The 22546-nt window shown below is 47.7% G+C and overlaps 9 protein-coding genes across 9 annotated transcripts; 6 read left to right on the top strand and 3 right to left on the bottom strand.

The window, feature by feature from the left end:
• Positions 1-345: 345 nt before the first annotated feature.
• BDV27DRAFT_171531 (transferase family protein) lies at positions 346-2058 on the top strand (the record flags this gene model as incomplete). Its single annotated transcript, XM_032075620.1, has 1 exon — positions 346-2058. The coding sequence occupies exon 1, from the start codon at positions 520-522 to the stop codon at positions 2056-2058; it is 1539 nt and encodes a 512-aa protein (XP_031928674.1). The 5' UTR covers positions 346-519.
• Positions 2059-2739: 681 nt separating this feature from the next.
• Positions 2740-4668, bottom strand: BDV27DRAFT_171529 (uncharacterized protein; the record flags this gene model as incomplete). Its single annotated transcript, XM_032075619.1, has 2 exons — positions 4312-4668; positions 2740-4238 (listed from the first exon to the last, which is right to left on the bottom strand). The coding sequence occupies exons 1-2, from the start codon at positions 4577-4579 to the stop codon at positions 2740-2742; spliced, it is 1767 nt and encodes a 588-aa protein (XP_031928673.1). The 5' UTR covers positions 4580-4668.
• A 1422-nt stretch (positions 4669-6090) lies between these two features.
• Positions 6091-8123, bottom strand: BDV27DRAFT_144348 (DUF4246 domain-containing protein; the record flags this gene model as incomplete). The annotated part of the gene is made up of 5 exons (XM_032070250.1): positions 6091-6693; positions 6746-7723; positions 7771-7849; positions 7906-7979; positions 8055-8123. The coding sequence occupies 5 exons, from the start codon at positions 8121-8123 to the stop codon at positions 6091-6093; spliced, it is 1803 nt and encodes a 600-aa protein (XP_031928672.1).
• A 1413-nt stretch (positions 8124-9536) lies between these two features.
• BDV27DRAFT_126642 (type 1 glutamine amidotransferase) lies at positions 9537-10566 on the top strand. Its single transcript, XM_032066589.1, has one exon. The coding sequence runs from the start codon at positions 9556-9558 to the stop codon at positions 10468-10470; it is 915 nt and encodes a 304-aa protein (XP_031928671.1). The 5' UTR covers positions 9537-9555; the 3' UTR covers positions 10471-10566.
• A 414-nt stretch (positions 10567-10980) lies between these two features.
• BDV27DRAFT_171528 (uncharacterized protein) lies at positions 10981-12189 on the bottom strand (the record flags this gene model as incomplete). Its single annotated transcript, XM_032075618.1, has 2 exons — positions 10981-11690; positions 11742-12189. 2 exons carry the CDS (start codon positions 12187-12189, stop codon positions 10981-10983), a joined length of 1158 nt encoding a protein of 385 aa, XP_031928670.1.
• Positions 12190-13492: 1303 nt separating this feature from the next.
• Positions 13493-14778, top strand: BDV27DRAFT_126639 (uncharacterized protein). The gene has a single exon (XM_032066588.1). The coding sequence runs from the start codon at positions 13937-13939 to the stop codon at positions 14222-14224; it is 288 nt and encodes a 95-aa protein (XP_031928669.1). The 5' UTR covers positions 13493-13936; the 3' UTR covers positions 14225-14778.
• Positions 14779-14974: 196 nt separating this feature from the next.
• Positions 14975-17099, top strand: BDV27DRAFT_126636 (SIR2 family NAD-dependent protein deacylase). The gene is made up of 2 exons (XM_032066587.1): positions 14975-15099; positions 15175-17099. Exons 1-2 carry the CDS (start codon positions 15054-15056, stop codon positions 16650-16652), a joined length of 1524 nt encoding a protein of 507 aa, XP_031928668.1. The 5' UTR covers positions 14975-15053; the 3' UTR covers positions 16653-17099.
• Positions 17100-18040: 941 nt separating this feature from the next.
• Positions 18041-19488, top strand: BDV27DRAFT_171527 (thermophilic desulfurizing enzyme family protein; the record flags this gene model as incomplete). Its single annotated transcript, XM_032075617.1, has 3 exons — positions 18041-18387; positions 18447-18568; positions 18620-19488. 3 exons carry the CDS (start codon positions 18041-18043, stop codon positions 19486-19488), a joined length of 1338 nt encoding a protein of 445 aa, XP_031928667.1.
• Positions 19489-20304: 816 nt separating this feature from the next.
• Positions 20305-22546, top strand: BDV27DRAFT_156772 (fungal specific transcription factor domain-containing protein; the record flags this gene model as incomplete). The annotated part of the gene is made up of 4 exons (XM_032072388.1): positions 20305-21087; positions 21139-21409; positions 21471-21614; positions 21663-22546. The coding sequence occupies 4 exons, from the start codon at positions 20305-20307 to the stop codon at positions 22544-22546; spliced, it is 2082 nt and encodes a 693-aa protein (XP_031928666.1).

The following is a 22546-nucleotide window of genomic DNA, read 5'->3' as shown; positions in this document are numbered from 1 at the left end:
GAACACCAAAGCCCTAACGTCAGTACTCTCCTGCTCGGTAGGCTCAACAGTGAACGACGGAAATCTATTAACTTTACGAAGAAGGGTCAGGATAATAGGAACTACGGAAGGTGTATAAATTAGCGTGTGATCTAAAAGTATTTCTCACAAGACTTACTAGATCAAATCCCAATCCAGTAATTTAACTATCGCGAATTCCCGTCGAGTCAAGACTTAGCGCAAGTTCCCCCACCTGGCGCAGTGACACTTCAACCGGATCTGAGGCCCTGAATCGATCATTCAATCTATTTATAATATACAGCTATGACTAGAATCGTGCTTTATTCGTTGGAAGTTGTTTTGTCCTCTCGTTCCTTGGGGATGACTCATTTCTCGTCATTTCGGATCATACCTAATCACGATAATGAAGTCTAGCTTCAGATCCGAGCTGCGGGTCCGCGGGGTTTGAGGAGATTAAAGTAGAGACAGCAGCCGCCATTGAGAACCATTGGCATAAGCACAATCAAGATCATCAACAACATGGATTCACCGACACGCCTTTTGCCCGCGTCTCATACCCACCAGCCGACATCTATTTCACTCTCCATCCTCGATGCCACCGTCGTCCGGTTCGCCCCCACCGGCGCAATTTGGCTTTTCGATGATTTCCCTTCGGATGAAAAAACGTTTCTACATAACCTCCAAGCTTCTCTGATCCAAGCACTAGATCACTTCCCCCAATGGGCCGGCCAATTGCAATGGGTCCCATTTCAGCCAGGACGAACCCACCGGCCCATGATCACATACAACACGGCGTCTGATCCAGGTGTAGAATGGTCTATCGTGCGACTTGCTCAACCCATCACCAGCTTTGCTCCAACAGCTTCCGAACGTGCCAGCAATGGGTTCTGGGTCGGGGATGCTTTCACGCAAAACAATTTCCTCTCCCAAACCCGGTTAGCCCTCGGCAATCTCCGCAACTACGAAGGTCTACCCGCCATGACGATACAAATCACTCTTTTCGAGGGGGCAGGGTATGCTATCGGAATTAAAATAGCACATTGCCTCGCAGACGCACAAGCCCTGATGGTCTTCATGCAGCAATGGGCAGCAGCTTGTCGCATACTCCATGGCCATTCCGAGTCGGCCCCATGCATGGACGACCCAGTCTTTAAGCCATCAATGCTCGATTCCAAAGCCAGCGGCGACATCAGCACCAAAAACCCCGACTCATCCCTCATCACAACAGCCCGCAATCTCCCCCTCCACCGCTATGACTGGTGGAAAACATCCGACCCAGACTACCCACCTATCATGATCCCAAACACCGAGAACTCCAAACCCTCCCTGGAATACCTCACCAACACCACCCTTTCCCCATCTACCCTAGCCCCCTGGAACACCTGGGACTTCTCAAAACCAGTCAGCTACACCCAAATCCATTTCACAGGCGCCGAGCTCGACCATCTCTGCCAGCTCGCCCGCACCCAACTCGGACTCAACCATGGCTCCCCCATCTCTCGCTTAGATGCCCTCCTCGCCCACGTCTGGTCCCTCATCAACCAAGCCCGCGGATATGACCAGTCCTCGGACCAAGTCTATCTGAATCTTAGCCTAGGCGCGCGAGCCCGCGTCTCACCACCCCTCCCGGATACCTTCATCGGATCCCCGATCTTCATCACGTATGCCTGTGCTTCTGGTGAAGAGGTATGCAGGTCGAGTATTGGTGAGAATGCATCTCGCATTCGAAAGACCATCCAACAATTCACGCCCGATAAGCTGGGTGCGATGCTATATGATGCGGGGTTGGAGGTTGCGCCACAGCGATTGTGGCAGGGGTTTATGGGGCAGAAGCATACGTTGATCACGTCGTGGTTGCGGCTGGGGACGTATGATGTGGATTTTGATGGACGCGGTCGGAAGCCGAGATATGTCCATGCGATTATGCAGAAGATGGATGGATGTATACAGGTGATGGATGCCGGAGTGGAGGATGGGGGAGTGGATTTGGCGCTTTATTTGGATGCTGAGGTGGTGGGGAGGGTGTTGGAGAAGAGGTTTCGTATGAGAAATGAGTAGAAGTAGATTAGGTAGTATATCATGTACAAATATTATGACAGTTATGATTTTTGAGTTAAATGTATATCCATGCATGCAGTACTGTATAAGATACCCGGGACTAAGATTAGGCCAGCATTTGTAAACAAGTTCTTGTGTAGAAAGAAAACTTTGCAACTTTCCCTTGGACTAGCCCAGGACTGCTTTTTTGCTCACTAATTAATCCTGGAGTATAGAAAAAGACAGTAGAAATATACATACTAAGCACTCCCTGAGTACTTAGAGAGGATTGAGCCAGAGAGTGAGAGTAAAGCTAAAGTAATTTTAGTGTCACAGATTCGATGATGACTGTGTATCATGAGTCCTGAATTCGGTGAAATTTTACAGTACTAGATGATGAGAGCTTACAGTAAAGATTATCTATACGTAAGATATGGAATGTTGTCGAACTATATACAGTGAGGACCGACTATTGCCTTCCATCTCATGCACATAGAGAGTTGTTTCCAAACCCTAAGCAGCCAAGATATATCTGCTGAACCAGATTAGTACGGTGAAGACACCGAGAAAGAAATACTCAGCTGGCATGCGCAGAAAGACATGGGAACTTAGCAAATGAATAAATAGTTAGACCAAACTACTCTAGGCCCTAATTTAGAGATGATAAAAAAGGATGATGCCCGATTAGAATGGTTCCAGCTGTCATGGGTCAATATAGTTATACAATAAATTATACATTATACGCTGCCCAGCCCCCCCACTCTGCGAGATCGACGCTCCCTCAAAACCCTCAAATCCATTGACATAGAACAAGCTCGGAGCCAGCTCAATGCGTCGATCCCATTTCGCATCATGATTTACTATGGGAATACCATTCGGCCAATACCGGCGATGGACCCATCGGACAGTCGGTTCTTTGACGCAGCCTATATTCCTCAAATACCATCCATCATCTCCCTCGCCTTCAAGCTCGTGCCACTTGATTTCCGCCGCCTTGGCCTCAAAGTCTGCGTACATATAGTCCGGTTCGGGCGGGTCCACTCCCAACGGCATGATCCAGTCCTGCCTGATTGGGTAGCACGCTTGATGAGGGAATGTAACATCTTCCGGGGCTTGTCTGCTAGCATTCATCAAGTTAGCGATGTCGCTGTCGGAGATTGGGTTCAGCGAAATGATTCTATATTGGTTTTCCATGTCAATGGTGCATCCAGCCGCGTAGCTTGAATCTTCTCGAGTGATTGCTAGAAACGACGGGAGGGAAGACGGTCGTGTCGCGTGTTGTGCTTTGTCACCATTCAGATTCAAGATTGTATCAGGAATTTCGTTGGTTTGAGATTTATTGAACGACTTGGGATCCAGCCGATGGCGGGTTATGAAGTGCGTTACATAGAGAGGAGTATAGTTAACTTCCGCCGGGGGCGATGGCAGGGGAGGCTCGATGGTAATGTTGGTTTGATAGAAAGGGGCTGCAATGACCACAGCGTCAACCTGGTCGACATGCGCTTCGGTCTGACCATCCGGGGATTTTTTGGTCCAATGGATATCGAATGTAAGATCTTCATGCCCCACGATCCGACTCACGGTGGAATTTAAATTTAGCTCTGCTTCAGCCAACCTCACTGCTCTCTTTAGTAACTTCGCATTTCCCCCTCTCTCTGGATATGTTTTCTTGTGTCGCCAGATATCAATACCCCACAACTCCGCAAATTTCTGCATAGCGTCTGATGCTCCCTTATTCACTTGAGTTATCGGCTTTGGGACGGTCCAAGACCAATCCTCCTCACACTCCTCTGTGTCACCCCAGCGCTTTTCGCAGATGTACATAGCGACTTGACTTGGGAGCTTCTTCAGATAAGTCCACAGGGTCGGCGCCGGCTCGTACTGGCTTTCAATCAACTCCTCGCCGTTCCAGGCTCCTACCCTCGCCAAGATGTCGTTGGACATTTCTGCGGGATATATTTCTTGAAGAGGCACACCCACATCTTCCGCAATACTTGCTGCGGATCCCCCGTATGTTCTCCAGTCAAACGTATATCCTCCCGCCTCGGCCACTTCGCAGTCGTCCTCGTCGTACTTGGGGACGGAATGGATCCGACCTCCCAGGCGACCCTCTTTCTCGAAGATAGTCACCTGTGGAAAATTGACACAGCGGCTTTCCGGCCCGAACGAATGTGCAATGGAGACACCACCCATACCACCTCCTGCAGGATGTCAGCACCGCCACATCGCCACTTTAGAGAGACAAGATATAAAAAAAAAGAAACGAGACTATACCAATGACAGCTATATTTTTGGGTGGATAAACTTTGACGCTTGCATTGGCCTTGATGTATAACGGTTCATTAAATATTTCTTTAATCCCGGATAGGTCATCGTAATACACCGAGTTCCCGCTGCGGTAGCCTTGACGGTATCTGTCGATAGATACACCTTCAGATGTGCACAGTTGCACCAGGAGAATGAGACTGCAAAATACAATAAGAAGTAGTGGGAGTCGATAAGGCTGCCGACCACCACCGGGGCGTTTGATAGCGCTTGACATTTCGATCCGACGGTAAAGTCAATATCGAGTGTTACAAAACTCGATGCATTGGGCTTCTTGTGGATAATCGACAAGACCACACAACATTGTTCTTCAGAGGCTCATTTCATCGTTGGGAGTCAGATCTTAACACCGTGGCCTGGGATCGTCATAGCCTTGTTTGGACCACGTGGGGGCATCCGAGTATTGGGATATCTATCAAGCGGCTTATTCCTCCTAGCTTTTGGTAGACAGACAGGCCTTTTTAACCCACAAACTAGAATTTTGTAATTTGGAAGTCTATTTTGAAATATTCCGAGTTAAAAGAAAGCATAAGAGGGCTACTACCCAAAACTAGGAGAATATATGTATGGAGGTCCTGACATAATTTCCTTTTTACTGTAAAGTCTCTTGAACTATTTCTCGGATATTAGATATTCGAACTTCCTGTCGTAGAAACACATAGAGTAATACCCAGTCGTGTAACCGGTTGTCTAACTTAAGCAGGCATCCTTGCCGGCAATGCAACTTTTGTATTTGAATATCTGATCATTGTCGGACTGCTGGATCCGTGTCTTCCTTCGTACTGGCTCCTTGAATCAAGAGGGATATGAAGGTCTAACCTGGTCAAATCTATTGGTAACGAACGGCTAAATACATCCAGAAAAGGCGTCAGACTAAACTAAAAAAAAAAAAAATACGCAAGTAAATGATGATATGAATTGATCTGAATAACTAAGCTGACGAGTAGGTGCTGACTAAATCAGACCAGCCGAGTAACCAACTTAACGTAAACTTAAGACCTCGTACCGATATGGTCGACACATGGTTATGAGCTTACTTACTCGATAGCGTCAGGAATGCCCCGACACCCAGCCGTACTCGGCTGGGGCTCTTATGCAAAATACGACCCGAAGTCGAGGCATGTATGGCGGGGATGCTATTCAGAAATCATGAAGAGACTGATATCGCTTACGAGGACCTGAATGGGGATCAAGTAGGTTTTACGGTGAACAGAAGTGTCGGGGATATAGAGCGGATGGTGGTGAAGGTGCAGTGGGCTACTTATTATTTGAGAAGAGAGGAACTGGAAGTTTGGACGAGGGTGGATGATGGTGCTAATGTGACTGGGGAGGTGTTGAGTAAGAGAGTCTATGGGTTTGGGTCTCGCTGGTGTCTCTTTTCTTCACAAAGTAACTTTAGAGGCAAGGGGAGGTATGTGTCTACTCTACTATTTAAGAAGCTTGCAGAGGGATTACGATTCACCTCGAAATGGGGCACCGAATCGAAATGAAAACAGACACACCATAATTAAGCATAGAATGGCTCGCCAATTATTGGGGCGAAGGGTCAGAGTTTCCTTTCGGCGTAAATTCAGTAACTATCAATTAAGCTATACACAGATAATATCCTTGAGGTAAAACCTCTTTGCACATAGAAGAAGGTTTCTGTTGTTGTACGTCTAGTGGTTGAATTCAAAAGTAGAGATGCGGAATGACTGCCCAGATAATTTCAAATACATAATAACCCCATTAATGCTCACAAAGCGAAAATTCACCAGTTTCAAATTTCTGGTTCTGCTCACTGGTCGTCGCACTCCTCTCTTGCATGAGCTCCTTTCTGTACCCTTTCGCCTCTTCCAGACTGATGGATGGATAAAGAATATCCTCGCCCACCATTTCCTGAAGCTCTACCGGTAATCTCCGAGACAGCATATCTGTAACAACTTCTCGCTTCTCTTTCCCCCAATCCTCCTGTTGGGGCGGAATGTTGGCAGAGGATATGATACGCATATGAGGATCCACAAGGAACAGGGCTAAGATTTTGCGGTGGCCTGATTTGGACCGATCTGTCAACGAAAACGGAGAGACTCGGTGCTGGAGGATGTTGGGGAACGTAAGTAGTCGGCCTTCCTGGCAAACCACGCTGCCAAGATCCTGGGTGATCTGCGTCTCGTCGCGGGAACTGACTTCGGGTTCGAAGCCATAGACCTGATGTATGAATTCATGGCGGTCCTGCTCATAGGAAATTTCTGATAGCTCATCCTTATCTGCGCGCTGACGGAAAGCAAGTGTACTCTGGGTGATATTCTCACTGTCATAGTAGTAGATGGCCGTTGCGCAGATGCGTTCATTCTGCCGAGTGTTAGCCTTGAAACGGTACCATGGAATGGAATGCTGAGCGTACTAATTGTCCTTCAACATGCCAGGTGCCGCCTCCGTACTCTGGCTTCTCCGGGGTCAGTTCAATGTTAGCCAGCTTCACGATGATCTGCAGCCCTGATTTGTGGAACTGTTCCCGTAAGTCTGTCTTCTCGGTTGTGTTAGGAGGTGTGAACTCCCCTGGTTCGGGGAGTACTATTTGTTGTGCACTTTGCCACTCCTGATACTTCCGGTCAAATTCTTCGTCGTCACTATAATCATCATAATTCGGCTCTTGCGTAGAACCTGGGTGATAATCAACGCTATCGTAGACTATACGTGAATGCCGTCGTTCCTGCACGTGAGTCAAAGTCCTGTTCCAAAGAGGAATTGCCCGTGAGATGATCTTCTCCACGGCCTGGTAGAGATTTTGATGTTCCGAAGGGTGGACATTATTGATATATGAAATAATGCGACATTCATCATTCTGACCAGTAAATTTCACGTCGCAAGGAAGCCATTGAAACTTTCGACTGAATGGTCTCAGAGCCTCAGTCTCCCACCTCCGCCACCCGTATGCACTCGCGCCATACCCCTCAATTTGGGCTTCTCCTTCTGGGGGAACTGGAAGCAAGTCTCCCTGTCCTACACTCCCCAGACAGTCATCAAGACCGATGACTCTGTCCGGAAGGATTCGCGTACGGCCATAAACAACAGGGAAGAGGGAGGGGTGCACCAAATCAACCACCTTCATATCGGAACCAGGGTGATAGTCTTTCTGATCCTCCGGAACCTGTTCAAAAGGGGCCACCGAATCTTTCAACGCCTGTTTCAGGTCCTCGGGAATGGCAGTGTCGGATTTCACCACACCAGCGTCATATGCGCTGAGTAAGCCTGTTTTCTGGAAATTCTCCGTTTTCCACTGCAGCTCTTTTATGATATAATCCATCATTTTGGGGGTTACATCCTGGCCGCTTTGGGCGATCTCTTCCCGCCATTTGGCAGTAATGGTTTCATCGAAGACCTGGATCGTGTGAGTGGTAGTTGGCAATTGCGGGACGAGATACATACCTTTTTGTCCCATTCGGGTTTGTCGGTGATAGTGTTCATTACACGCATCATCAATATCTCCCTGTGTACATTGATACGGCTAAACGTGCGTCAGTCAACCTTGCCCGTTGCAAATGATACATCGCGGAGTCTTACTCAACCGAGCCATACTCAATGTCGCCATAATCCAAGGCATTTGGGAAAAGAGTACGCCCGAAACGCTGGCCACTCTATAAACAAAAACTTAGTGAGTTATACTCCAACTCGCATATCTCGGATCCAGATAGTGCTTGGGTGATACTAACATCCGGTCTATAATTCAGTGGTAGATTATACCCCGGTAACTGGATACGATTTGACTGCTCGGCTGACATTGTATAGCGCTTAATTGATCGATATAGTAGACTGGGATAAGAAGTATAAACAATCTTCCTCATCTGGTATGTGATGTAGGTTTATAGCGCATGGTGGAGATCGGCAGCGGGGTCACGTTCAGCGTGGCAAAACCGAAATTACAGGCAGAAGCCAGGCACCCACTCAACGCTAGTCCTTTTACGGTGTGGGACCCACAGCTTTCTCTTCTGCCTGGTGGATGCCTGATTCCATTCAGCATGACCTACTCATGCCCCCATAATTCCCTATTTGGCCAAACTTGCCCACTCCACTGGTAATACGACGCATGGCAACCGGAAATAGCTATGTTATCTTAGGGGGATGTCCATTGTCGGACATTCCTTAGCTATGTCATTGTCGGCTCGCCCACCGTCTTGTTTTCTGCCTCTCGCGAAAGGAACTTGCTCGAAGTCGGCATGTTGAGGAACGGCAACGCCCCAAGCAGTAATGAATGTGAAGCAACGAAGTGTTTGTGGATGAACGAACCCTTTGAAGAGCATATGCTGAATCATTAGCCAGACTGATGACTGGGAACCAAAGATAACCTCCCTATGTACCGCCATGGCTATCTTGTTGATGTTAGGGTAAACAATACCGGGCCCAGAGAATTTCACAGTTATTATTAGTATACAGTTTTTGCCCTTTTCAGTCTATCAAATTGTGACTACTTGGTTCTCTTGGAAGCTTTAGAATATGTTGACCACAGCGGAATTTAGCCATCTTAAATTTGTTTCCGTTCTAGGGTACATAAGATCAGATAGCTACTGCAACACAATAGAATTCCACTCGAACAGACCATATGCTGTGACTACAATATTTGACTATCATTTACCGAGCCCAAAGTACCCCTATGCAAATTATTATATTGCTACCCGACGAAGAAAATTGTCTCGACTTGCAACGTGCGTAAGAATATGCCCTCACCAATACTATCCCCATCATGCCCAGAGCGCACCATGAGCTTCAACCTGGTGTCTATGTATCCAAGAAATGTCTACTGGCCTCGTACTGTCTGCCCCATAGAGGGCGCATAAAGCCCTAGAATAGAAAGATACGAATTGCAACTGCAGATTGGTTTCATCTGGATACATCCTACCAAGCTCACCACTTTGTTGAACAAGGCGTTTCGAATTAGTGACATTGATATGATTCCCGTCTTCTGACGCTACACCTCTGTATTTGTTGCTAAGTCATGCAGTTATAAGATCTCTTCGCTTTTACCTAAGAATCAAATTCACGTATGAGTCATATAAGAAATCCATCACTCGTCCGAGAGAATAAAAAAAAAAAAAAGGTGGGCCGTTGGGAATCAATTACCCGATCTGGCAACCGGATCCGAAGCATAAAACGATTCAAACATCTTAGAAGTTTGTAGCGTCAACCACCTTTATATATCCCACTCCCGACTTCAAGATGTCCTTCCACATCGCTGTCCTGGACACTGACGTCCCCGTTCCAGCCGTCTACAGCGCCCGCGGCCTATACTCATCTCAATTTCGCCATCTTCTGCAATCCGCCGCAGCACGACTATCCGAAGCTGGCCGTAAAATCAGCATCTTCACCTCTGCCTACGATGTCGTAGGCGGAACCTTTCCACCACTGGAAAGCCTGCGCACCACCAAGCGCTCGGCAACCAGTAGCAATGGAACCGAAACTTCAAACCCATTAGCCCAGCCAATCGACGGCATCCTCATCACCGGCGCCGCAGCAGGAGCCTACGACACCTCGATATACCCATGGATTAAACCCCTGGAGTCCTGGATCCAAAAGGTGTACACCCAATACCCGCATGTAAAATTCTTTGGGTCCTGCTTCGGCCACCAGATTATCGCACAGGCGCTGCTCTCCACATCGGCCCCGCAATGTGCGCCGGGCCCCGCAATGAAAGTTGAGCTTTGTCCGGATGGCCGTGAAACCGGTCTCGTTCCTATTGACTTGACGCCGGAATTTGTGGCGTCGTTTCCGGAGGCTGTGGGGAAGTTGCCCGGAATGCAGAAGCAGATGCGGCTGCAGGTGATTCACGGGGATTGGGTTGTCCCTGTTGCTGGACCGACGGCGGAGTTGCCTGCGGGTTGGGTGAATGTTGGGTCCACTGATTTGTGTCCCGTTCAGGGGCTGTATTGTCCTGGGAGGGTTTTGACGTATCAGGGGCATTTTGAGTTCGATGTCTTTGTCAATCGGGAGACGTGTTTGGCGTTTGGGAGGAGGCTAAAGTGGTCTGAGGAGGAGACTGCGCGTTATATGGGATTGATTGAGGTAGGCGAGGATGATGATTCGAAAGTTGCGGCTGAGGTGGTTGCTACGTTCTTTTGTGGGTTGAACGAATGAGTTTGATTGGATGGGTATCTTCTTTGGTGTTGAGCAGGAAGAATACAGGTTTAATTGGGAAGAATTGGGTAGTGAGGTATAGAATGTGAAGGTTTAAGTTGGTGTAGTTCATATCGAACCATGAGCCACGTATTGTAAATGCTAATATAGTCTTATTGGGATGTGCTTTCTCAGTCTTATTGGCTCAAACATAATAATGTGCTCTACCACGGATATCAATTTTTAAGGCTATAGCCATTAAATCCAACTGTAATGCCGTGGCACAGCTTCAACTCCACTACTCTCGCATCAGTCTAGCTAGAATGGGTTTTAGGCCTGAAGCGCCGAGCCTATGGTAATGTTAGAGAGGCCCGTTGTTGTAGATGCTTCATGATGAGTCGTAGCCCCTCTGGGTATTCGACCTCAACATACATAGTATCACTAGCAGCATATCACGGTAAGCCATGTCAGAAGTGCTCTATGTGTGTGTGTGTGTGTGTGTGTGTGTGTGTTTTGAGTGATAAGTTATATTCAGTCATCTTCCGCCCTCTCATCAGCTGTTACAAACCCAGTTGAGCTATTTTCATAAGTCCCACCGCTAAAGATCCTTTCCATTGATTCCTTAACCAAGAGACCCATAAGCCCTTTATTCTCATTATCACTAGCGATAGTTTTTGCTCGAAGTTCTACCTCCTTCCTGTCCAGTTCTTCTCGTTGCCGCTGGATGGCTTCCAACTCTCGACTAAGATGCTCTTCAAGAGCGTTCTTGTTAAACTCCATCGCCTCGATCTTGGCTTGAATATCAAGGTGAAGGTCTTTCAGTTGTGACGTGCGCAATGTATCCCGCAAAGCTTCGGTTAGTCTCATAGCCGAAACGACTAATGTGTCAATCCCTCGAGCTGTTGTTGGGATTCGATGAACTGCAGTGTGTCGGATTACAGAAACATCAGCAAGACGTTCGTGAAACTCTGGGCCATTCGAATGTAACGACACATCAGGAAGCTGTGGTGACCATTTCATTAACAATCTTGTCCATTTTGTGAGCTCTACCGCAGCGGCGCAATCCCATCCATGGCTGTCAAGTTCCAAAGGAAGCCATTTCTTTGTAAAATCAAAACAGCATTCTTCCAGTACTTGCTGGACTTGTGACAGGATAGAATGCTGAGCATGGTATGGGAAGTACAATGGGTATAGTGATGGAATTCGCAGCTCTGGTTCTGCTGATGATGGGGGCGAAGGCACTGTTGGGAGATGAGCAATAAACAATCGAAAGAGTAAGATAATGTACGTACAGGAAGTAATTGCTCGGTCGATGCAAGCCCTTTCTTCCGCAGAAGCCTCTACCTTCACAGACACCGATATAGGAGGAACCTTTGTGGTTTCACATTCCTCTCTGTCGCATACTGACTCGACCTCCCTGACAGTCTCCGCTACCGTACGGGCTGCCTCGTCTTCAAAGGAATCCTGTTCGCTCTTTTTTGTCGTTGATGGCGCAGGAAGATCGGGGAATATGAGGCGTGCCTTGATATCTGATTCGAATACCCCATCTTTCAGGAGTTCCTGAACGATAAGAGAGACTCTATTGATGTCGAAATCGGGGATTAAAGTGCAAAGTGAGGATTGGTGCTCTGCAAGGCGTTTGCTAATGGCCTTCGACCTTCGAAGCAGGGCGTCAGGGCCAGAGAAGATCGCCTTACACGCTAAAAAGACTTGACGTCGTTCAGCTGCAGTGGAGGACATTATGTGACAGTCACTCTGCTTTGTACTTCCTTTTAATTTGTACAAGTGCCTCGCGTGAACCTTAATGGTATCTTGACATGAACAAGTAGCGATTCTTACTGTTTGTTCACGGGCAGAAACAGAGACAATCTCTTTTAACTCATGTTGTACGTCGTGGCGCCTAGCAACTGTGGCTGTGATGTGTTGTTCTCTGCGGCACAGACACCTTGCATTCAGCTGTGGAGTACAGATTTAATGTACAGATGAGGGGCAAGGCTACGCTCTACCCTTGGAGCTGAAAACAAAGTCTGCTCAATCATTTCCATGCCTCTATGGGGTTATCTGACGTATGTTGATTTCATCAATTACCACCAAAACGTAGGTCTGCGCGGCGCGATTATTTAAGTCCCGGTACTTTTTATTCAAAAGCCTTACAGGCTGAGCCACATAGTCCTATACCAACACAGCTTAGCGCGAAGGTCCATCCATATAGGTAGGTATCTAGGTGGACCTAGCTTCCAGAGATTGTCGCCTACCGAAGAGACAAAGTCGGTGCCTAACCTGACGACACGTACTCTATTGTCCATGACTCATGTATGCACAGACCAGTGACTAGTCAGTGTATATTGAAGTATTGGAAGTCGAGAGCGAATTAGTACTTTTAACGCTGGACAGCCTTATGATAACCCTAAGTGTTGGATTGCCAAACTTCAATTGGGTTTCTTAATAATAACTTTGATTACCGAAGATAACACTGAATATTTTACTTAGTGAGTATGAGTCAAACTTGTATGGAATTAATCTTAATATGTAGATGGTCTGCGATATTAAAGATGAGAGTATTTTGCACTGAGCCAATTACGTTTCGAGGAAAAGCTCGATAGAACACCAGGGAAACGTCAGGTATGCGATAGAGCAGGCCCATGACTTTCACAACCCCAGGAAAATGGAGGGGAAAGAAAGAAAGAAAGAAAGAAAAAAAAAAGGAGACACGCACGGAGAGAGAGAGAGAATAAGAAAAGGCACAAAGGCGATGTGTCCCGGCTGCTACAGCAGAATATCTATGTATTGATCTGCCCATATCACCTAGTAAGTAGCACACTGGTGCAGTGATGGAAAGATGAATATATTGGTATTAGGGGTGACTGCGACTGTTCTCTTTAGATCCAGTTAAACCATTCTCATTCAAAGTTTCTGATATCCGACAAAAGATCTAGCTTGCGAATACATTCAGGATTGGGGTCGGCAACTAATTAAGGATGTGATCGGAACTAAATGGTACGTGAATGAAGTCGATGAAGAGTCAATTCAATCAGCTAAACCAAGTAAGAGTGCGTCCAAATACCTGATAGAAATATCCTGTTCATTCACGGGCCTTTCCGAAGCTCCATCTTTCCTAGTGAAGCTATAGCGAAGGAGCAGTCCAGCCCGTTCCGCAATTTGAATAGCCCGTTTTTCGTCACTAGAAACAAAACCCACGAATTTTTGGAATACATTCAAAAAGGACTTTTCATTCTGGAGTAATGTTGAAAATAATGCCAGTCCTTTGAATCCATAATGCCAAGCATGTTCTGAAAACCCCACAGGGACATTCCAAAAGGCGACACTCTCACATCGGCCCAATCAGCAATTCTGGTGATACGCCCTCTGTTAGGGTTGACGATGATCTTCATTTCACATAGGTTAGTGTGAGTTAGAACCAGCGGATATGTGGGATCGAAGATCAAGGGAAGTTCCTCGCGAATCTCCTTGATACTATCAGTGAAACATGAAGGAAGCTCTCATCGGGGCTGTCGTTTACATCTTCGGCGAGCGATTCAACACAAACGATGGAATACACAATGTCCACATGAACCAGGGCAACATCCGAAGGTACTCGGGTGACGATGGCGTGTTCCAGGACGGCGCGCTTCTCTTCCAATTCCGAGGGGCCGTCCCAGGGTTCGATAAATGGGTTGGTATTTTCCTCGCCTTTGCATCGCAGGCCGTACATACAAGCGAGAATGGTGGCCATGCCCATATCACGAGTCGCCTGGAAAGACCTCCTGCCTGGTGACCTTGTCGAAAATTCAGTTGCTATCCACAAGGCCGTTGTGGATTCTTTTGGCCAAGGAGAAGAGAAGAAGCAGTCTGTTACCCTGGCGAACCTCACGAACCGCGAGATATCGCTCACAGGCTGGAGGGTCCGCAATTCGCGCTGGGCAGAACAGGTTCTCCCTAGGGATGAGGATTTAGGTGCAAAGGCTACCGTGGTCTTTGAGGTTCCGGATTGCCACTTATCTACAGACGGTGACACTATCACGCTTCTCGATCGCGAAGGACTCAAGGTCGCTGGCGTCAACTATACCTCTCAGCATGTGAAAAATGGGGAAATTGATTTTGCAGGCTAAAGTCAATAGCTCACTTCCCACTCATGCTTATACTGCGAATCTGTCTGTCCTTTGTCAAAAGTCACGCCAACGCGGAGTTGATAGTAATTATTACTGGGCTTTGCTGCAATGTTTCACCCCAAGGACTCTGTGTCATGGGGCAGAAGAGCCTGGCCCCATCCAGGGTTGTTGATCTGGAGGAGCCATTTAACAAATTAATTAAATAAAAGTAGCAGAAAAGAAGGGTGAAACGGATTAGGACAACAGAAGCTCACGCCACGTCCATATGTTTCCGCTTTCAGATAATTTAGAAGCTTAAACAATGTCTAGAACCTTCATTACATCACCTATATTTGATCGTATGATTCTGCGAACTCGTGCTGCATGGATATAAAACCATTGCTCTACTCTCTTATAATTACAACATCGATTGCCGTAGAGAGTCCTAGCAAGATCTCAAGTACAGATGAAACGGCTATATGTCACTTTCTGTAGAAATCCTGATAATACGCAGCAATGGCGTCGAATGGTGAACCCCCGCCACAGGGAACTAACGAACCAGGTATTGCATAACTCTTTCCAAGTTTGATTTCCGGTAAGCTGTCAAAAGATCTAAGAGCAGTATGGTCTCACGCAGTCTCTCCACCTGCAGTACCAGCAGGGCCCAGCAACTTCCAGGCACAATGGCAACAATTGCGTACTAATTTCGATCCAAACCTTCTTGCCGACCTGCGACGACGCGAACCCTCGGCCCATTCGCTCTATGAGATCGAAACAATTATCAACGGGCTTTGCAGAAGTGTTCAGTGGGGTCACCAGCTGAACAGTCAAATGGGACACGCTATCGTCGATTTCGATGCGATTCAAGAACGTGCGAGACAGTTTGTGGCCAACACTTCCCAGGCGACTAGGGAGATGAGAAGGGAACTTGGTTGGAATGTGCGAGAATTCGACATTTCTCTTCTTCGCCAGATACGCCGCTCTTCGGCGCTCTCGCTCGTGCTTGGGGCTGGCGCGTCAATGGCGGCCCCTTGCAATGCTCCAAGCTGGCCAGCACTAGTGAAGCGTCTGCTGCGCCAGACAATTGGCAGAGTCATGGAGCTTTGGCTTCCCAGGCCTCAGGACTTGGAGCAGCTGCCTCCTGAGGCTCCACGAGGGCTTGTCAATGAAAGGTTCATCTCCAGGAACCCAGCAGGCCCCAACTGGACACCTACCTTTGACTACAGCCACGTCGGTCAGAATGGCGTTCAGCGGAACTTTACGATTGGTTATTACAGAGAATCAGCAAGAAGATACAACGCTGACGAAGAGACGACCGCGGTTGAAGTTCTCCGGCGTATTGAAGAGGCCCAGAGGAATAATCAATCAGTTGATGCTGATATCTTGATGCGCGGCGCTGATGTTTGTCACGATCTTTGCGGACAGCGACTGTTTACCCTTATGACAGCCATGCTCTACGAGGGAGATAGGATGCCGAGCGAGACACATCGCGCGATCGCAAAATTAGCACGGAGTCAGTTTGTTCCCGAAAGGCAGGACCACTTTATGGGCTGGGACGGCATCATCACATACAACTACGATGATTTCATGGAGCAAGCACTTTCAGATCTCCAGATTCCCAGCGCCGCAATTGCCATGCGTGGAGACGAAATAGCAGGTGATCCGAACCGCTTCGCGATATCAGTCGGGCCAGGTGGGCTATACCTCCCAGTGTACCATCCGCATGGGTATACACCGAGAAGACCGTTCCTTATAACAACAGTACCATACGTCTTTGCCACAAGTGGCTATCAGTCGCAATATGGGCAGTCCGTCTCAAAGGTCCTAGAACGCTTCAAGTCTGACTACCTGGAGAACCCTGTTCACGTGGCCTTGTATGTTGGGTGTTCATTCTCAGACAGGTACATGAATCAGTTGCTTCAAGATGCCTTTGAAAGGTGGCCTGGCAGATATCATTATGCGCTGTTGCCGTGGCCTGGTGGTTTGGCCGACGATCGGGAACCCTCTGGTCAAGAGATTGAGCAGCGGTCTGAACAATACCTCGCTATGGGGATCCGCCCCATCTGGTTGAGGAATTTTGGAGAGATACCGCACATTATCTCGCAGCTCGAGTAGCAGCATAGCTAAAGCTCAGGCCAAGTGCTGGATTGGTATCTTCGTCGCCGCGAGCCGCGCTGGCCAGTCGGCCAGCAACTACTAGGGCAATCGGTTGCGCGTGCAATCGTCAACCGCAACACGTCCGTCTTATAGCCCTTGATCTCACGCTGCACGGGCTCACTGCCGCGTTACCTGATTGCATCCGTCTCGGCAGGCTTCTTGTGGATATAGTACTGGAGCGCGGCCTCCATTGTTGGCTTTTCCCCGACTCCGACCGAGACAATATTGAGGTCAGAGACGAGCTGTTCTCTCTCAGCCGTAGGGATTTCTTGGAGCGACCTCCGTGATTGTGAAATTATTATCCTGTGTAAAATAAGAGTATATGTACAAACCCTTAAACTGCTGAAAGTAATGGAGAAAAAGTGCGTGAAAATTAGGTAGTAGGTCAAGCCGGAGGAGTCATCCTATAGAAATAAAAAATTTAAAAATCTATTTATAGAGACAATTTAATATATATAATCAGTAGTTATGTTAATGATATATTTTTTAAAAAAAAATTATAGATCAATAGATTAAACCCGATCCAATTAACTCTAGCTGACCCGACCTATACAGAATCCCTGGGTTCAGTATCGATAGGTTTTGGTCCTAGCCTCCTAGGACCCGAACCCGCCCTCGAAAATCACCGGGTTGGGGCGATTTCGGGTCGGGTTTAGTGGGCTACCCGCTCAACTCTAGGCGTAGCACACACTTTGTTTATAAGAAATCAATAATATAGACAATCGAGATACAAAGAATATGATAGACCTAATAGCTTATATATAGCTTCAACCTTTGGGGGGTTTAAGGCAAATAAAATCATCAATCCAGCCAATGTACTCCATCCTATGGTGTACTGATTCAGTAATGAAGAAGATGAACACATTGACCTTAGGGTTAACTACAACTCTTCTCATTGAACAGGCTCAACCTAGCCTTTATTCAAATGTCATCCTACCGAACAAGAGAGCTAGCTCGCGAAAAATCCAAAATTGAGTCAACGACTAGTTGAAGACGTGATCGGAGCGAGAAGCACACAATCACGACCCACCGCGAATCATTCTACAGCAACCCACTCCTATTGCACTCCAAATAATAACCTTATCACCTTATCCATGTAGTCAAGAAATTATATGCCGAATATTAGGCCTCGAGGGCGTAGCAGGAAGTCGATCATGATCACGAATTATCGGTACAATACGCATCAGAAATGGCATCATCGGCGAGTATTTCGGACGAACGCATGTACGCATTTGAACAATGCGAACCGCGGCTATATAAACTAACATTTGGTCCTGCACAATCTTCGTATAAACTTGTAGTGGTTACACCGCTGAGCCATAGCTAATTCATAATTTGAAGACATCATGTCACAATCCAACCCGTCAGTCCTAACTCTTCAGAACCACCCTCCCCCAAACCCTGCACCACCTGCATCAGACCCTTCTATCTATCAAGTCCACCACGACGCTTTCGCAGCGGAGGGACAGCCAACCACAACGGTTGGGTGGCTAGAGCGAGCGCGTAAAGTGTCCGACATTCTTGCTCCAGATGCATCGGCCAGGAGCAAAGACCAAAAGACACCCAGAGCTGAGATCTCTTTGCTGAAGAGCTCCAGTCTAACCAAGGTACTTGGTGACGTCAAGTACGGTGGTGGTGGGGAGAGCTGGGAGACAGGATACAAGGTCATTCGCGAGGTAGCTGCAGGAGACGGGTAAGCCTACATTGCGACATGGAAGTGAGTGACTCGAAATTTGCTAATTGAGTGTTTAGATCAATTGGTATGCTTTTGGGATACCATTTGCTTTGGTCAGTTACTGCACATATTGTGGGTACAGACGAGCAAAAGGAGCGTTATGAGAAACTGATCATTGAGAACAATTACTTCATTGGAGGTATCATACATTTAATTTCTAGAATGAAAACGACATGCTAACTCTCATAAGGGGCTGTAAACCCTCGCGATAATGATAGCCGAGTTTCTCGTGCCCCATCGGGCGAGGGTCTTGTCTTCAATGGGTTCAAGAACTTCAACACGGGAGGTGTGGTTTCCGATCTCACCGTCCTGGAAGGTGTCTATGAAGACACAGAAGGCCACATATTTGCCTTTGTACCGACCAACCAGCCGGGGATCGTCTTCTCACATAACTGGAACAATATTGGTCTACGTCTCACAGAGTCCGGCTCAGTTAAGATTGAAAATGTTCCCATCGCTTGGGAGGACGCTCTGGGATGGTCAAACGAAACAAAAGCACCTATCCCCGAAGTCCTCCAAGTCCCCTTTACCGCTCTTCTGTTGCCTACTATCCAGCTCGTGTTCTCTAATTTCTATATTGGGATTGCGCAAGGCGCTCTCCGCACGGCGAGGCATTACACTCTCACTCAAACTCGTGCCTGGCCTTTTGCCCATGACCCCAAGCCAAACCCAACGGATGAGCACTACGTTCTGGCCCGCTACGGGAAGTTCTTCGCCTCCTTGCGTGCCGCGGATGCTCTAGCCGATCGTGCAGGCAAGGAAATAGCCGATGCTTTCAATGGGCATGGGTCGAAGAGGGATCTGTCTGCACGTAAACGTGGTGAGGTGGCTGAATGGGTTGCCAGTGTGAAGGTGGTAGCGACTCATACATCCCTGGAGGTTACTAGCGGCGTGTTCGAAGTTACCGGAGCAAGGTCTACAGCAGAGAAGTATGGGTTTGATCGCTTCTGGAAGGACGTGCGGACTCATACATTGCATGATCCTGTGGCTTACAAGGAGTCAGAGCTGGGACGGTTTTGGTTGTTGGATGAAGTCCCCAATCCTACCTGGTACACCTAGATGGCAGTACGTATCATACGCCTTAGCCGTAGCCATAATTTCTAGGTATTGATGAAGCTGTATATTTGCGTTAGTTATCCAATATCAGTATCCGTGTAAGACTCCTAGTACTTATGAAGTCACTGCTCATGCGTATACACAAGTGTTTGCCTTGCTGCCTTTCAATCTAGGCCCACCTTTTTGCGGGGAAACCTCCTCTTACTAAGCGGAATCTACAGGCCAGTCACAACTTCCGAGAAAACCTTCAGGTTTCAATCAAAATTCATTGCTTGTAGAAGTAATGCGTTGGCGAAAAAATGTTAATCTCAAGGCCTGTTCCCATTGAAAGGGATTGTCCATGATCTGAATGATGGGCGCTACCAAAAATACCCCAATTTTCTCTTGCGATGTTTGTCGCGAAACTTTCCGCCGCCAGGAACACCTCGACCGCCATCTCAGGGGTCATTTAGGGGTGCGCCCATTCAGGTGTTCCTTGTGCTCGAAATCATTCTCACGAAGGTACGAGCTCTTGCATATGGAGTTAGAGCATCTAGCTTATCGGTACATAGAGACACATTGCAACGGCATATCAGCACGCATGGCGATCAGCAGAACCAGCCTCTTCTGACATCGAGGGCTAAAAGACCTCGAAGCAATCATGCTTGTCAGAGCTGCGCACGGGAGAAACAGCGCTGTAGTGGGCACGCGCCTTGTACTCGCTGCCTTAACAAAAATCGCACATGTGTATTTGATCATCACTCCTCTGGTGGTGATGATGCTCGAAATAAGTCATCCACAGTACATGTATCATGTCAAGATGGCATAGGACAAGCAGAAATGAGCTTTGATGGAGACATAGGGAAGCATAGGCTCTTACCGGGTGATCAACAGCTAGTGGACAACGCTAGCGTTCAAGCGCCGCCGGGGATAAGGCCCCTTTTCGGTGCGTTGGGCTATCCGAACTATTTTCCCGACTTGGGCAATCTGTTCACATGGGGTCCGTTCGACTGCCTTGATGATCCGCAATATAATGCTTCCCTCAACAACGGCGCTGGATTCAATGGTCTGGACTCACCCTGTCAGCAAATTCCACTCCCATTTGAGCCTCCTCCGGTTTTACCAACACCCAGGTCGAGCACACCTACTGAACCAGCTGCGCTACAGCCACTGCCTACTCCCGCGGAAGAAATTCATCAATCTTCGCAAATCGCATGTCATGTACTAAATGACCCCACAGCATCTAGCTCTACATCTCCTAGAGGGGATCCGGATTCCCATTCTGACGATGATTTACTGATCGCAGAAAACTTCTTCCATGTTAGTGCCGTACGCACTGAAACGTATGAAAAGATCCTGAGCTTCTATCTGGCCCAGACGGACATCTGTTTCAAGAAGTTCGCTTTTCCGGACGCCAACCGCCTCAATTGTCTTGTTCAGGTGTATTTTGAGTATTTCCATTCACAGATGCCATTTATACATCCAGTTATGCTTGAAAGCGACGGCTCGTGGATTCTAGTGCTTGCCTTGGCTGTTATTGGGAGCCAATATACTAGAATGGCTATGGGTAAAGAATACATCATCGTTCTGTCCGAACTCTTACGTCGTGCGATCCCCCTTGATGTACGCCTAACGTTCCAATACCATGTGATTTGGCCATGCTAACCGCTCCAGGCTGTGAAAGCGCTGCAATTCGATGCAATGACTCTGGCTCAGTCAACTTTGCTGCTCAATGTTAACCTTGTGTTCAACGGTTTCCGAGACAATATCATTAATTTGCAGTTTCTGCGCACCTGGCTGGCTACACTTATTCGTCCTTTTCTTAATCCCCACAGTAGAAGAGATTCTGCCCTGCTAGATGCCTCGCAAACTGTGAATATTTACGACCGATGGCATGCATGGCTCCAAGCCGAAGCCCACACCCGTCTGGTATATGCGTTTTTCTGTGCGTTAATATATTGCTCTTGGACTCAACGGCAGAATAGATGGCTTACTAGTGGATCCAGTGCTCGACTCGTTTTGTGTCGTATTTCTTGATATGCAACCAAGCTATTCAATGGATGATTTTGAGCACAGACTCCCTTATCCAGACGAACTCTGGAGCAGCCAGGATGCTCACTCCTGGGAGGAACATTTCCAATCCTGCCAGGGTGAGTTAGAATCTGATTCTTGACTCTTTCAGTACTAACCTCCACTAGAGACACCGGCAATCACTATACGGGAATTTCTATCATCTAGCTGTATTAATGACCTTTCTCTTGAACAACTACCCTGGTTCAACAGGCTAGCATTACTACTTGGTCTCTTTGTCGGAGAGAAGCAAGCTGTCAATACGTGTCAGTTTTCTGCTCGTCTTCTAGTGCCTAGCGGTAATCCTTGCACGTTACCGTACTTGCAGGAGACACCTAACTCGTACCCAAGCCTTGATCCCCGGTACCAACTTTTAGATCCGAACTTCACACCAACAAAGTCAGCATCCGCTTTCGCTGAGTGCTTCACGATCTGCTATCATCTAACTAGCATTTTAAGATACACGTCTGTGCGGGATATACTTGCTTACACAGGGTGGCTTGTTACGAATGTGGAGAGTATCGCCGCCGGGAAGCGCATAGCGCAAATGATGGAGAAAGACACGGAACGTGCGCGTAGATGTGTAGTACATGCTGGTGCAATAATTAGGGAGATTCGTGGTGGCTTAGCTCCTGCTTGCTACCATTGTTTCAGTCTCCTATTTGCGTTCCTGTACTTATGGGTCTATGAGCGGTTCCATACCAGTACCACTACCAAAGGCCCTCGTTCAACACAGCCTTCGCCCCATAGGCTGCTAAGGATCGACCGCGACCCTGATCCGGTGCTGAAGAAACAGTGGATAGCTGGCGATGCCAACTGTCGACCTTACTTGACCGGAGTTGGACTCCTCTTGGAACCAGGGGCTTCCACTCGTCTTCTCAGGGAATGTCAACGTATTCTTGGATCTTATGATGCGTGGCCGCATCTTCGAACAGGATTTATATCTGCTCTCAATGAGCTTGTTGATGAGGTGAAACCGTTGACTGATGCCCCATATTCATGGGCTTCGTGA

Source organism: Aspergillus caelatus, assembly GCF_009193585.1.
Source record: "Aspergillus caelatus strain CBS 763.97 unplaced genomic scaffold BDV27scaffold_66, whole genome shotgun sequence".
Classification (NCBI taxonomy): domain Eukaryota; kingdom Fungi; phylum Ascomycota; class Eurotiomycetes; order Eurotiales; family Aspergillaceae; genus Aspergillus; species Aspergillus caelatus.
Note: the sequence above shows the minus strand (reverse complement) of the source record. Positions and strands in the feature narration are given on the sequence as shown.